This window comes from Physcomitrium patens, chromosome 2, assembly GCF_059467195.1.
Source record: "Physcomitrium patens ecotype Gransden chromosome 2, ASM5946719v1, whole genome shotgun sequence".
In the NCBI taxonomy this organism is placed as follows: domain Eukaryota; kingdom Viridiplantae; phylum Streptophyta; class Bryopsida; order Funariales; family Funariaceae; genus Physcomitrium; species Physcomitrium patens.
In genome coordinates this window covers 21,950,768-21,967,485 of record NC_143411.1, presented here as the reverse complement: position 1 = coordinate 21,967,485, position 16,718 = coordinate 21,950,768, and the positions used below count along the sequence as shown (strand labels likewise).

Sequence of the window (16,718 nt, the reverse complement as noted above, 5' to 3'; positions counted from 1 at the left end):
AGGCTTGCTCATCACACATCCAATCTACAAAAAAATGTTTATTCTAACCAGTATAAAGTTTGAATGCTTAGAAAGACAAAGAGAAAAAGAATAAGAAAGCATCTAATACTGTTTGTTTTATAACACTGCACAATCAGAATAAAAGCTCAAGCTGTAAGATATAAAGATGTAAAAATTTCAACTTAAACCGTTTATTTTTACAAATTATTGGCCATGGACTAGTTTTTCAAATTTTTCCGCCAAGAGACTCAAGCTGATAGTTGCTGATGCGACACTTCTCCCGAGTCATTCGCAACAACCATGGGTTTAGGGTTTGTACTTGTGGTCTTTGAATTTTGCCGTTTATTTCTAAGGAGGCTTGGAAACTGAGGTTTGTCGAATGTATTACAAACTGGTAAGTGCATCTTGTTGGTAAGTGGTAATTTCAGTGGAGTATTTCATTAAGTGTATGTGACATGAGCAAGCACCTGTTGGAAAGCTGGTCGTGTCTGTCAGCGACGAGCATTCGCTTGTATATCAGGGTGATATATCCTCGTTGCTGACTCGATGATGGAGATGCAACGAAATCCATGACTCAACGACTAAATCACTGTCGCCATCTCCTGTGAATTTTCGTCGCACAATGCTATGTGAATCATCTGAAAGAGCCGCACATGATGAGTATCTCCGCACTTGAAATTGCGAGGTTGTAGTTTCGGGTAGGTTGTGATTTTTTGTTTGAGTATATTGGGAAGCCAACACGCCGAGACATAGCACCTGTTGTGGTGTCGAAGCAAATGTCAGCCCTCAATCTTGTATTCTACTTCTATGAATTGTTTCTTGCGTTGTAAATTTTAAGGTATGTGATAGTATGATTCTTGCGGGGACCATCATTCGTTTGATGCAGGCAAGTGTCTGACAGCTTTCGTCGACACGCATATCCTCAGCTGACGTTATGGTTTTAGTGGTTTTCTAGAAAACTCTGAAGTTCATCCCCGGAGAAAGACTCAAATATTCATCTTTCTGTCTCCGATCTCTTGAAGTTGGGCCTATGCGATGACTAAGTGGGTCACCCTTATCCACAAAGTTTGCGTGGAATCAGCACAGTGTTGGAACTTTTGCTGGAGTTCTAAGAAGTTTGTGCGACCTTTCCACTATAAGTGGATGTGCTAACAAGTTTTGTAGATTCACAAACTTAATTTCAAAAGGTGACTTTAACATACATTGATACGACGTCAGCTCACAGTATAAAACTATCATATCCCAATTCAACGCTGCTAAGACGTGACAATGGGTTCTGCTGTTAAGTATATTCTCATTGCGATGACAAATTCAATTGCGTGCCATCACTCCCGCAAGCGGATTAGAGGTCACACGTATTCCATGCAATTTTTTCTCTAAATTATGAACATTTTCCATCTTCTGTTCTTTGCTACTATAAAAGAGTTCAGACAGACATGTGTAGAAAATGTACAAATACTGGGTACTCTACGGCTGACTACATTTTACTGCCAAGATGTCAAACATGGAGACTTTTCCGAGAGTATCTCATGTTCAGTTTCGTCGACCTTTTCACCATTCTCTTTAAGATACAGTTGGAACTATCAGCTCAGTAAAGAATTATACCATGTGACCTTGGAGGCTTTCCGAGGGCCAAATGTTTCACTTCTCAAGAACCTAAAGTTGCGCAAGGATGTTGTGTTTGAACGTATCCACCGAAGAAGTGAAATGACGGCGTCTCAGGAGCTTCAGTCATTTATTAACTACCGTACCATCGCAGTTATTGTTAAGGATAGGATTTCTAGGGCACAACGCAACAATTGCATCATCGTCATAACAAGCTGCAATTGGATATCAATGTAGTTGTAAAATACTCTTTATTCTGTCGAAGCGTTCATGACTTCGCAAAAACAACCACGAGTGCAAATTTCCCGTACTCTTCGAAAGGAAAATTAAGGATGTGGAGTTACGCTCATCGTGATAACAGAGTTTCTTCGCAACCAGCTCCATCAAGCTTCAATACCGAGCCACAGAAACCAGACCTTCATCACACAAGAGTCGAGAGCCTGGGGTAGAAGGGGAAGCTCTTGCCGTGGCTCACGGCTGCAACCAGTGACGGGGCATATTGTATCTCCTGGGTAGCCAAATTGAAGACGGTGACCTTGAGTTCACGGATTACACCAGAGATGATGTAGAGAAGATCGCCCTGCGCCTCACATGAGAAGCTGCCATGGCAATTGTCGTTCTGGCCGGCCATCTCATCGGGAAGCTCCAAAGTCGTCATCCAATCCTTACGAGTGTGGTCGAACTGCCAGATATGGAGGACCGCTGCTGCGTTCGTGGAAGCCTCAGCTTTCATTCTAGTGATGAGAATAAGACGCCTGCCGCACGAGATGAGCTGACAGCGGGCATATGAAGGCAAGAACGGGAGTTGTACACGAGACCAGCTCTTGGATTCCATGTTGAAGGCCCATATTCCGAATTGTGGAGTTCGGTAGCCAGCGGTGCAGTAGACAATACCATTGCAGACGTCAATTGTGGCACTACCAGGAATAATTGCGAGCGGAAGTTGGGAAGAGAGAAACTCCCAAGTGTTACTCAATGAAGAGTACCGATGCAGCGACCACCTGTTACGGTCTTCGAGCTCCGAGCCGGGCTCCTCACAGAGCGCGAACACTTGGTAGCTCTCTCCGCTTGGGTCCACAAGCATTTGCGCCGCAGATGGATGCCCGATAGGCGACAGACGCCTCTCAAATCCCGTGAAGGGATTGGATACCAGCATCCTAACAGGGCGGCCCGCTTCATTCGCCACAGGAGAGCTTACCACGAGTCCGCTCGCAGAGGTTAAGACATCGGAGAACCATGGGTCAGGAATGAAGTAGGGCGACAGCTCGAACCACCTGTTGGCGGCGGGGTTATATGCATTGGAGATGCCGGAGTGTGTGTGCACCAACCATGGCTGCGGGAAAGAGATCGGACTTAAACTCAGAACAAAGCCCTTAACGAAACTCCGACATGCGGAGAGGGAGTAGAATCTTTTGCAGACGCACCTGAAACGGGTGAGAACCGGTAATGGCAACTGTACAAGAACGTGATCGAGGATGTGATCCGGCAACTTTTCCCATAGCGCGGGGTCCATACCAGAGTTTGGAGCAAGCAATCGATCACAGCCAGAAGAGTTCACCTTCAAGATAGATCGATCGTCACAACCTTGAACTTCGTAATCCTACCGCTTAGTTCTCTACCAACGAACCGCCCCCTTCACCCAGAGTCCATCCTCCTCATAGCCTCGAACTCCCCCATCCTCCTTGTCCCAGCCTTCCAATCGACCGTCATAGCGCGCAACCCCTCAAGAATTCTCCTTCATCACACTCAAGAAGCAATTCTCGCACCTACGTTAGCGCTCCGGCTCTCACAACTCTGGATCCCGTTGCGAGCACACTACAGAAGGCTCCACACACATCTAACCTTCCCTACACTCAAATCTCGTCCCAATTTATACTGCACAGGAACACAATTTTCACAAGACAGTGTGACTGCTGTTCGTTCACATCAATCGCATCACATCGATGAGCTGTGGTTCGGAGAGAAGCAGGGGGGTGACATATGTCGCACAAGATTCCCTGTCATTGACTTGGGCTGGCAATTTTTGTCGTTCTATCAACACTTCTTCTCTGTCCAGTCTTTCGGCCCTCGTCATTCTTCATCAAATCACCGAAGCAGTAAAATCATTCCTCATCTTCCTATGGCCCTGGCAGAGACGATAAAAACGAGTGTTCAACTGGTGGAATCGAGTTGCGTGGGATTCCGAGCCCATGCCCCATGCTCCACGCTGTACCACTGTTGACGACGGGTGTATACCGTAAGATCTAAAAAGGCTGTGAAAGCAACCGAATCCAACCGACGATTGATTCAGGGTGGCCATCCCTATTCCATCGCTGCGAACTCCGCTCTGGGCTTCATCAGCACCGGCAATCTGTTCGAATGACGCCTAAAAACAACATGACTCATTCACCAGTTAATGCGGGCAGGTACCCGTAGCCGGAGTGGATCTCAGGAAGGTGGACAGCACCCCCCGATGGATGCATGTGGTTCAGAAAATCTTCTCGTCGATCTCCGTTATCATCCATCAGTCCGCTCGGATTTGGCGGGAAGCGCATTGAAACCGTTGGATTTAAATGAGAGTTGGTTCGCTCAGATGTTTCATCATTGTTATACTTGTTTTGTCTTTTTCACGCTCCTTACGCTTTAAAGCTAAATAAAACGAGCCAGTTATATTGTCAATCAAACTCCATCTGATAATGTTTGGTTCGTACCACGAGATGTGTTTTTGTTGTTCGATTGTTTTTGCTGATTATTATTTACTAATCAATTATGGGTACTTCTAATAATAACAAATCTTCTGTGGTAACTATTTCCTATTCCAATGGTACCAACAAAGTACTGAATGGAATTATTATTAGGTCAGAAGTAGAGGAATATAACTCTTAATATATTGCTCGATGCTCTATAAAAAATTGGAATACAAAATTTGCAACAAGAAGTGCATTTTTCTCATTTATAAATAATAAATTTAAAATTAAACAGGGACCAAGAAAATATTACAATATGCTTGATATGTAAAATATTCTTTACCATGTTAAGTTTATTGTATATTTGAAGATACTAAATTATTACAACAATGTAAGTTCCTTAAAATAACAGTAAAAAAAATAAGAGATTTGGTTGACATCTATGTGATATATTAATGTTGATATTACAATGGTTACTTCAATGATACTTTTTATGTCAATGACTGCATGCCCAAGAAATGATATAAAAGATTTTTGACAAATTTGATATAAGTGTAATAAATCTGAAGAAACTTGCAAAAGACCATAATCTATGCTTGCAAAAGGAAAAATGAAGAAGATAATAATGAATGATTTTATAGAATTAAATAATAAAAGATTCTAACTATAAAATAAATAAATAAATAAATAAATAAATAATGTTTCTAATAAGACATATGTATAGCATGAGTAAGTTTGCTATAAGTTGAAGTTTGCTACATTCTTTAAGATATTAAAGAAAAAACTAATTGATTTAGTTCGAATTAAAATTTTACTACATAAATTTCCTACTAAACTTAGTCTTAATGATAAGTTTTTGATTTTTTTAGATTATAATTTATCTTAATATTTTTATTTTAAATTGCACAAAAAAAATCCTTTGAAATATTTATTTCATGTTTCAATTTAATAATCATATATCATAAGGATACATAAACCCACAAAATCTTTCAATTAACTACATCAAAAAGAATAAAAAATATAGAAATATTTAAAATAAATTTTGTATAAAATTATGAATGTTACCATAATATACATAGGTTTAAATAAATAAATAAATATATATATATATATATATATATATATATATATATATATTTCTTTTCTTTTCTTGTCTTTTCTATAATATGTTTTAATGATTTTTATAAATTTTATTTTTGAAAATCATAAAATTTTATTAAGTTCATATAACAATATATTACAACTTGAAAAGGTAAAAGTTTTGTGCAAAAAAAATAATTAAAAATATCAGATGTGTTTTAAAATAAGATGGCAAAAAAAAAAAAAAAAAAAAAAAAAAATCTACAAATTCTTGAAACTAGCCTAAAAGTATATAAGGAATTGACAAGTGTTAGGAAGGCCTTATTCTTGCCTTCATATATACTATCTAACCAAAGAGCTATGCAACAATATTTTACATGTCATTTAATACATGTCCAACTTGCATTACATGTATCTAGCTTGCAAAGCAAGTTTTCAATATGCGCAATGCTATGTTATAATGCAGCTATCAAGTGAAAGAAAAAAGGTATATTATAAACAAGCTTAATTAAAAATAATGTAATAAATTACTTTAGAAATAAATGTAATAATCAAGGAAAGGAAAAATTAATAAGTGATAGTGTTTTCTTTTGTAAAATGGGCTTCTACTTACCTTGAATGGCCATAATTAAGGCAAAATAAAATAGATTAGAAAAATTAATAATAAAACATCTCAAAGAGAAATTTAAGATTATTTTTTAGCAAAAATTATCTTTTAAATTTATAAATTGATACTTAGACCAGTTGTAAACCAAGATTGAAATCAAATTCCAATACACAAAATTGCACACGTACGACAATTCTAAGGTTGTTTTGCTAATTGATAAACAACAATAGAGAGAAACTTTAGAAAAGATGTTGTGGTAATAGTTTCAAGTGATTTTAATGCACACTCAATTTTTGACAATTTTTTAAAGTGAAAGATGTTTTTAGTGATTTTCGATTTTAAAAAATAAAATTAACTTATATATATAAATAATTTATAAGTATTATATTAAATATATAGTTGATTTTTTTTAGAATTTTAAATGTGTATATCTTAAATATATTTTTATACTCTTGAGTCAATTAAATGGTTAGATTGAAAGATATGAAAGTTTAATTGGATTAGAATCTTGAATTTTTAAATTTTAGGATCAAAGAGATTTTCAATGATTCTAAAAAATCTACTAGATTAATTGAAGCAAAATTTTGTGAAGACATAGTAGGCTTGTATCTTTACACATTTTCTAATTTAAAGAGCAATTAAATGATTTAAATCCAAGGTATACCTTACTGCCATCTAAATAGACTAAGATAAAATAAGTTTTATTTCAAGGCTCTATCTAGACCAAACTTATAGGCTAGCATGGCTTTATGAGTTAAAATTAGTTTAAAAAATGATTTAGATAATGTCTTCTATCAAAAAGATGTTAAAAAAAAAAAAACCTTGCATAAAGAATTTATGAGAAAATAAGCAAAAGAAAGAAGCAATTTAAGAAAATAAAGAAGTCTATAAGGTTGTTATTGTCACGGACATATATATTTACCTCAATAGTTACTTATATGATTAAGTAGAAGTAGATAAAATAGAATAATTTCATAAAGTCTTCTAGAAAAGCTTCCTAGAAGCTTTATAGATGCGGTTTTGACTTTAGATGTGTTTGTAGGTTAGAAACTTGGCCAAAAAACTAACCATGTATTGATAGCTTGTGGAATAAGTTATCTCCATGTAGTAGCTTGTGGAACAAGCCAACTAAATGGCGTATACATAGATAACTTGCCTTGCAAGATAAGACATGTGGCTAGCAAAGTCAATACATATTGGAGGTCCTATAGGACATCACCACATGGCTCTTAGTTAGATAGTATATATGGAGGCAAGAATGAAGCCTTCTTCACTCTTGTCAATGCCTTTCTAGTCTTAGTCTTGTTTCAAGACTTTTTAGTCTTCTTGTTTTTGGCAATAGCCATTCTAGTTAATATTATATCACCTTTTGAGTAACTTTCTAGTTCTCTTTAGTGATAAAAGAGTGTATTGAGGATTCTCTTTCTTTGAGATTCATGTCCTTGACAGTTATAGAATGCAAACTCCAATAGAGCCTTCTTATGGCTTTCTTCTTTTTATTTTTTAATCATTAGATTTTTCTTTAATCATTAGATTTTTTATGTCTAAACTTTTATTATGGCATATTTTATTATCACAATCTTTATAGACTAATTCAACTTTACAAATAGACACTTAAGAAGAATCAAGAAACAAATAAAAAACTATTGAAGGATTTGGATTTGATAAGTTAATAGACTATACAAGATATCATGTATATTTTTTTCAAAAAGCTTTTAAGAAATTATCAAAAAAAATAGAGGTTTTATTGCAAAGAACCAAGCCAACAAAAAATTAAATTTCATGGAGAGACAATTACAAGCATGCACCAAAATTATCAACAAAAATCTAATGCACCATCAAGAAATAATTAAGTTAGTAGCAATAGTTGAGATATTTGGCATTTGAGGTATTGAGGTGGCAAGCTAAAAGGATAAAACTAAGGATTTTGAAATAGTATAACATATTTTAAATAAAAAGTTTAATAAAGTATTAATGGCAAAATTAGAAAGGAAAATGGAACAAAGTAGCATATATTAGAAATATTGGTGTCATATAGTAATATGACTATTAGATGAAAGAAGAAAGGAAATATTTAATTATGAAGGAGCTTAAATGAAATTATTTTAGCAAATTTTCTTTAAAATAAAGATAATAGACAAGGAGGTAATAAAAACTAACAAGTTCTAATACTATCTTCTTATAGAAGAGACTTCTACATATTTTATAGGAATATAAATGAACCAAATAAAAATAAATAAAATAAATAATTAATATAATCATGTTTAAGAAGAAATTAAAAATAAAATTTAGTAAAAATTACTTCAAAATATTAAGAATTGATACCTAAAGAGGACTAATTATGAAATAAAGTTGAAATTAGACTCTGAGGTATAAAATTTTGCATCTATACTAATTCAAAGATTCTTTGGTTCATTAAAGAGTAGGATTTAAGAATAGACTTAAGATAAGATTTTTGAGAGTTAATTTTATGTGATTTAAAAGCTTATTAAGGTTTTGAGGGCTTTTTAAAGAGAGAGATGTATTCTAAGGACGTAAATGGTGAAGAAATAAAAAGGAGTTCACAAATTTGACAATTTTTTAAATATCGTAGAATATTTATGGGTAAAATTTTATCAATCTTTAGATATATTTGTCTTACATGTATTTTAATAAATTTTATATTAATCAAACTATTAAATTGACTATTATAAAAGTTTTTGTGGATTATGGTCTTAGATAATTGAAATCTAGGATAATTGAGGATTTTTGCAATCTCTCAATATTTTCCAATTTGATTGAAGAAAAAAAATTTAAGAACAATTTTATCAATTTTTGAAGTAATTAAATAATTTAACAAGAATTGAATTCATTATAGACATATCAATATTTGAATTAGAGAAGGACGGTAGCTATTAAGGACATGAATCTCGAAGAAAGAAATCTTTAATACACTCTTATGTCACTCAAAAGAACTAGAAAGTCACTTAAAGATGATATGGTATTAAACTAGAATGACTTTTGCCAAAGACAAGAAGAATAAAAAGTCTTGAAACAAGACTAAAGATTAAAAAGGCATTGATAAGAGTGAAGAAGGCTTCACTCTTGCCTCCATATATACTCCTAAGTAGAAGCTATGTGGCAATGTCATATAGACCTCCAAAACATATTAACTTTGCAAAACATGTATCTTAACTTGCAAGATAAGTTTTCTATATGTATGCCACATAATTAGCTTGTTCTATAAACTATCAATATATGATAATTTTTTTGATCAAGTTTCTATCCTACCAATTAACTACAAACACATGTAAAGTCAAAGTAGCATCTATGAAGCTTCCACAAAATTTTTCTAAAAAATATTATAAAATAAATTTACTTTTATCTACTTCTATTTAATTATATAGCTAAATATTATAATAAATATGTATGTCTGTGACATTACTCCTCTTTCTAGAGACAAGTTTTACAAGAAGTGGTCCTCATATTTTGAAAAAATCTAAGATGTAAAAAATTGTCTTTGCCACATACTTTAATCTTTGTTTTCTTTGAAGATGGTTAATAGGTCTTCTCAACCATCAATAATATTCCATATTAGGGTAGAAAGACTATCCTATTATTTTATTGTTATTGAGGCCTTTCTAACTTTCTTTAAATAAAATATTTGAAACACAATCAAAAATTGTTTCTACCTCTAATAAAATTACCAAATATTGGAAGTTTCTTCTAAGATCATGATACCAACTATATTATATTTTACCATCTATTTGAGGTAGGATATATCATTCTCAATTACATAGTCTTAAAAGTTGTGAAAATTGTAATGTTTCATTCGGTAAGTCAATAAGTAATAGTTCTTGAGTTGAATCTGTTGATTGTTGATTCTCTATCTTTTTAGGGTCAAAAATACAAAAATATTATGAACATAGATAGAAAGTAGAATGATTTCTTTCTTAGATCTTATTTCTTTTATAGCAAAGTTTTTTTATTCTTTATCTTGATTTTGATGGATGTCATCAATGAAAAGCTTTAATTTTCTTTGTTGCATTTGTAAGATTCTTTGCTAGTCTCATGTGCATTTACTAATATCATATCCATGCCAATTAATAAAATATTTTAATCTATTGTAGTGCTACCTTAAATTTAAAACTTTTTCTACCTTAAATTCTTAATTGTTATCCATTTCTATAGAAGGAGGTGGTATTTTTCTTCTTTCCAAAATATTCATTGTCTTATATGGCTTAAGAAAGAATACAGAATGGATCTTCATAGATTTTGATAGATGTAATTGATAAGAAATATAATAAAATTTTTATAAATAAAAAAAGGTCAAAATCCACAATAGTCCAACTTGTCATAAGGACGAGTAGTCTTGATATTGCAACAAAGTAACTATATCTTATCACCCACATTGAATTGAGGTTGTTCCTTGTAATAGTCATTTGCATTAAATTTTTGTTATTCTTAACTTTTTTTTAATTCCACCATCATTGTTGCATGTAGCTCTAACAAAAAAAATTCAAAATATTTTGTCTCAAGATTATTATCTTATGAAAAGTCAAAAGTATCAACTTATAAATGATAAATATAATAGCAAAAAAAAATATTTTTTAAATAGAAGAATATATTAAAATTAATTTATATAAACTCTGCCAATGACAAAAGAGTTTTCAAATCATCTTGATGATAGTTGATGGTATATCTCAAATACTGCTCCAAAACTTTATTCAACTATTTCATTTGCCCATCAATTTGAGGATAAAAAGCCAAAGAGAGCATTATATCTATCTTTAAAAACTTGAAAATGATTCTCTAAAATCTTCATACAAATTGAGTCTCCTTATTTGATATAATATCTTTAATTAATTTGTGATAGCAATAGATATTGTTAAGAAAAAACTTAGCCATTTCTTCATTTGTGATGGATTTTATACATAATATAAAATGTACTATCTTGGTAAAACAATCTACTACCACAAATATAGAATCATAGGAATTTGAGATTAGAAGATTTGTGTTAAAATCTATAGAAACAAAAGACCATAGTTATTTTGGAATAGATAATGGCTGAAGAAGTCCATAAGGTTGATGGCGAGAAGTTTTGGATTTTTAACAAATATCACATGATTATACAAAGTATTGAATTACCTTCTACGTTTGAGGTCACCAAAACTTTCTCAATATTAGCTCTAAAGTCTTGTTGCATCTAAAATATCTAGGTGTTAAAAAGTCATGATGAGCTTCAAAAACTTATAATTGTGTTTTGCCTTTTAGAATGTATAATCATCTTTTAAAATAGAATAGGTTATTCTTAAATTCAAACTTAGAAGTATCATGAGATTTGAAAAAATTATTCTTGATATCATAGACAAGGTAATTAGAGGACATACTTTATTGAATTTATTGAATAAAAGTTGAATCAGTAATCAATGTTGATTTTATTACTCAAAGGTGAAAATGCTCTAGCTTCAAAAAGATTATCCTTTGTTGATCAAAAGCTACATCTCTTTCTTTTGATATAAAATAAGAATGCCTAAAAAAGGCATCCAATAAACCTTGTTGTTTTTTGAATTGATAAGTGATTTTGAAATAAAATTTTGATAAAGACATGCTTCAATGAATTTGGCAACAATTCAAAATATATGTTGATATAAAGTATTTGAGATTCTTATGATATATATACATGATAATTAGAATCAATATACATTCTAGTTAATGACGCTATTCTTGAAATAAATCCACAATTGTAAAGAACCTTTTGTTGTGGATTTTATAATTAATCTTAGCTGCTAAAATTTTTTATGAATAGAAAGCTTCTAGATAGAGTTTGTTATTTGCTTCTATTTGTGACAATATTGCACTCAAGGCAAAATTTGATATATTTGTTTCTGTAAAAAATATCTTGGAGAAGTGAATGTAATATAAGATTGGTACAAAAGTAAATTCTTTTTTTAAAACATCAAATAATACTTTAATTTCTTTATTCCATTCAGGGTTTTTTTTTTCAAGTCAAACGTGTAAGTAGAGCTATAACTTAAATTTTTTTTTGATGAAGATCTAATAGTACTTAGCAAAGTCCAAAAAATATTGCACATCTCTTACCATTTTTAGAATCTTTCAATCTATCATAATTTAGACCTTCTTTGGATCTATCATTAGCCTTTTTTTTAGAAATGAAGTATCTTAAGAAGTCAATTTGAATAGTATAAAATACATACTTTTTTAACTTAGTGTACAATCCTACATTTGTAAGTTTTTGTAAGACATAAAAAATATAAACTTCATGCTTTTTTCTATTCTTAGAGTAGATTAAGATGTTGTCTAAATAATAAGTCACAAAATCATCAAAAAATTCACATAAAACATCATTCGTTAGATGTTGAAAAGCAACTGGTGCATTTGTGAGTTCAAAAGACATGATATTATATTCAAAATCCCTATACCTAGTTCAACATGCAGCTTTCCATTCATCTCTTTTTTTAATGCATATTAAATTATATGCTTATTATAGATCTATTTTTGTATAGAACTTTGCTTGATTGAGTTGAAGAAGAAGTCTTGAAATTAAACATAGAAGATACTTATTCTTGATAGTGATCTAGTTGAGTCCTCGATAGTCCACACACATCTACAAAGATCCATATTATTTCTTCATAAATAAGATAGGAGCCTTGGTTGGAGATTTAAAATGGCATATGAAATTCTTATGGAAGTTTTCATCAATATATTCTTTTAGTGCAATCAACTTATTTTGTGATAGGCTATAGATTGATACTAATAGTTGTTAAACTCCTTCATGAAGATTGATAGAACAATCATGAAGACAATGCTTTGAAGAATATTTATATTTTTCTTTTCAAAAGTATCCAAGAAATCTTAATATTGATTAGAAATATTACTTGAAAACTTTCCATCATAAGAAATAGGCATGGCATATGTACCAAAACATAATCCTTCTTTTGTGACATACATGAAAGCTCTTGCATCTACTAGTAAGGGTTTCGATGTATTAGATTTATATATTTTTATTTGATTAATGAGGTTTTGGATTAAACTATCAAAAAAATTAAGATTATAAGAAATCCAATCTATTTAAAAATTATATTTTTTTAAGCAAGATAATCCTAAAATAACCAAATTGAATGTAAATCTTATTATATCAAATATTACTATACTATCATAATCTTTAATTGCTACATCTAAAGAAATAGTCTCATGCATAATACCTCCATAAGATAGCAAATAATCATCTATAACTTCTATATGTATAAGTTTAATTTTTTTGATTAATAATATTTCTTATTTTTTAATAAAATCTTTGTATATTAAACAAGCTGAGCCTCTTAAATTTAAAAAATCTAAGATTTTGTCATTTTGGTCCTAAATAAATTTCTATCATAAAATAAGGTAAGAAGTTTGAGGAGAGAATAAAACCTTTACTAGGAGTTACATAAGATTTCAGTTGTACGGTCCCTATTGTAGCTGAAGAAATTTATTTTTTGATACATTGTCTTCTTTGGCAACCATGCTTCTCATCTTGTGGTTGTGTTGTTTTTTTGGATAATATTCAATAATATGTTTAGTTTTTTTTTTTAATATAAACATAAGCCATGTTGACATCAAGTCTTTTTATGCTTTGTGAGGAACTTAAAATGTATCATATCAATTTACATTGGTTCTAGCCTTGATGAATAAGTTTAAAAAACTTAGGAGTTGCCATCATTATTTGATTTGTTCATCTCAAGCCAAGTCTTTATTTTTGACATCTTTTAAATAATCATTTGTAGTGTGTAATGGCTTCAGCAATAAATTGTTTTAAAGATTTAATCTTTGATATTATTAATAATAAATCTTTAAAATTATCCTTCAACTTATATTGAAATTGATTGATAAAATCTTTGTGATTCCAGTCCACATTGTAAGCAAGGTTTTGGAATTTAATAGTATATAAGGTGATTGATTGTGATCCTTATTGTAAAGATAAGAGTTTGATTTATGCTACTCTTTTTTATTTATTTATTTATTTTGAATGTAGTTATAAATACTTCTAGGAATGAATTTAAATCATAAAAGAGTTACAATCTTTTTTAAATTAAAGATAGAAACTAAGACAAAGCACTTCATGATAGAAGTACAGCTATGATTTTAACTTGAGTAAATCCATCAAGATATTGAAAGGGATGCATTTTAGATAAAGCTTGGCTTCTCGCAAAAATCCTTTAAATTTTGATCTTATTCTATCAATTTTCTCAGGCATACTAATCTTTATTCTTATCATACTTGTAGAAATAAAACTTCCTAGATTTGGTTGTGAGGTTGATCTACTTGTTTCCTTCAATCACACAATTTTTGATGCACACTTTGAACTTTGTCTATAGGCCTAGAAATAATACCTCCATGATTTATATTAGAAATACATGATTTTTTTACTCTTAGAATGTTGACAAGCTCATGAAAATCTGCAACAGTTGCAAATCTATTCTCTCTTCCGCTAAGAAAAGCATCCATAATCTTTCCTTCTATAGACAACTCAAACAAATCCAAAAAATTAAATTAGAGGAAGATAATTTCTAACTTCTAATATTAAATGAAAATTTCAAAAAAGATGGATAATCCACTTTCTTTAAGAAAAAAATCAATGTTAAAAAATAAGATTATTTATTAAAGGTGGATAATTTGCAACCTTCAAAATACAATAATAAAAATCGGATAATCTACTCACTTCTAAAAAAGACAAAATAATAAGTTAGCACTCTTGTCAAACTATGAAGGTTATGAATCTCAAAAAAAGAAATCTTTAATACACTCTTATGTCATTCAAAAGAATTAAAAAGTTACTCAAAGATGATATGATATTAAACTAGAATGGTTATTGCCAAAGTCAAGAAGACTAAAAAATCTTGAAACAAGACTAAAGACTAAAAAATCATTAACAAGAGTAAGGGAAGCTTTACTCTTGCCTCTATATATATTCTTTACTGAGAGATATATGGCAATGTCCTATAGGACCTCTAAAACTTGTTGACTTTGTAAGACACATATCTTAACTTATAAGACAGGTTTTCTATATATATGACACTTAGTTAGCTTGTTTTATAAGCTACCCACATGTAGTAAACTTGTTGATCAAGTTTCTATCCTACTAATCAACTACAAATACATATAAATTCAAAGTAATATCTATGAAGTTTTTAGGAACCTTTTTTTAGAAAATATTATGAAATAAATCTACATTTTACTTACTTCTACTTAATTATATAGATAAATATTAGATTGAATATATATGTGATTGACAACGGCTAACATCCAAGAAATTTAGAAGTTTTTTCTTTCAAATTGACAAATTGATTTTTTTCAAATTTTATGTGCTTGTTAATTACTTGTTGATTGAGATGTGAGTAAAATTTTAGTTAAAATCAAATGTTTAATTAATATTTATTGAGATTTTTAAACAACTATAGTAATTGAATAAGATTGACTTAGGATTTATTTAAAATTACTTAAGATTTATATAGGATTTGATTTGGATTTAAAATTTGATTAGAATTTTATTAGAATTTTATTAAGATTTGATTAGAATCTAGGATTTGATTAGGATTTGATTAGATTTTGATTAGGATTTATTTAAGATTTGATTAGAATTTAATTAGAATTTTATCACAATTTTTTAAAAATTTCATTAAGATTTTATTAGGATTTCTTTCACAAGTTTGAAAAGATTGAGGTGACATCTAGGGATAATGCCTATATATTGATCTCTTCTAAAGAAAGTGTTGAAGTGATGATTTAGTATTTGTGTAAGGAACTTTTTCCAATCTCAATTTGATTTATAAGAAAAACATGCATACAATCTACCTTTAGCATACAATATTTGGAACAAATAGTCATTTCTTTACTAACAACAATATTATCATATAGAGGAAGGTTAGATAGATAGTAAAGAAAATTTTTGTAAAACCTTTTTTAAACTATAAAGAATAAGTCTTGTTTAAAGTTAATACATGCATACTAGTGATGTTTGATAAGATAGGAAGTATTATCCACATCTTTTTAGAACAATATAAGGATCAAAATTACAACACTAAAAACCTAGGCATGTAAATGAAAATAACCTTGTTAAAAAGAATGTATATATGTGTGTGTATATGTAAGTGTGTGTGTGAAAGAAAAAAACAAATAGAGAGAGAGAGAGAGAGAGAGAGAGAGAGAGTTAAAGAAGAAGCATTTGGATTAGGATTGGTTTTGGATTCAAAATTGGTAGCAAAGTACTAAGTTATTTTTGATCTACAATTGAAATAATTTTTTTAAAAAAATATATTAAAATTAAATTTATTTCTTAAATTTGTGGTGTTTGTATGTATTCTCAATGGGTGATCTAAACTTACAATGTTCTAAAAGTAGACAATTTAGAATTTTAGCACTTAGTATTTGGATTTTTTGTCATCATTCCATATTATATCTTCACAGCATAAAGCTTATCATATATTTCTATTTTTAATAATATCACATTTAAAGCAAAGTCCAATTTATTAGTTTTCATAAAATATGTCTTCAAAAAGTTAATATAACATAAAATTGGTGCTATACTAAAAGATGCCTTTAAAACTTCAAATAGTTTTTCAACTTCTATATTCTACTCAAGTTTGTCTTTGTAAGCCAAATATGTAATTAGAATTGCAATTTTAAAAAAAAAATTGATAAAAATATAATATTATTTGGAATTTTTTTTAAAAAATTAAAAATCTTTTATTATTTTTAGAATCTTCTAATCTATGATAGTT

The 16,718-nt window shown here is 30.2% G+C and overlaps 1 protein-coding gene across 2 annotated transcripts; it reads right to left on the bottom strand.

The window, feature by feature from the left end:
- Positions 1 to 1,839: 1,839 nt before the first annotated feature.
- Positions 1,840 to 3,438, bottom strand: LOC112278744 (F-box only protein 6). Of its 2 annotated transcripts, none has more exons than XM_024512455.3 (2): positions 3,030 to 3,438; positions 1,840 to 2,938 (listed from the first exon to the last, which is right to left on the bottom strand). In XM_024512455.3, exons 1-2 carry the CDS (start codon positions 3,102 to 3,104, stop codon positions 2,027 to 2,029), a joined length of 987 nt encoding a protein of 328 aa, XP_024368223.1. In that variant the 5' UTR covers positions 3,105 to 3,438; the 3' UTR covers positions 1,840 to 2,026. The 2 variants fall into 2 exon arrangements, with proteins under 2 accessions (XP_024368223.1, XP_024368224.1); XM_024512456.3 differs by having other exon boundaries at positions 1,840 to 2,879.
- Positions 3,439 to 16,718: the final 13,280 nt, after the last annotated feature.

What these genes read in the sequence shown, in the direction of transcription:
- LOC112278744 (XM_024512455.3), bottom strand. Translation starts at nt 3,104, where the DNA reads ATGGGAAAAGTTGCCGGATCACATCCTCGATCACGTTCTTGTACAGTT. An exon ending in CCGGTTCTCACCCGTTTCAG is followed by an intron (nt 2,939 to 3,029) that starts GTGCGTCTGCAA and finishes TCTTTCCCGCAG; the next exon opens with CCATGGTTGGTGCACACACA.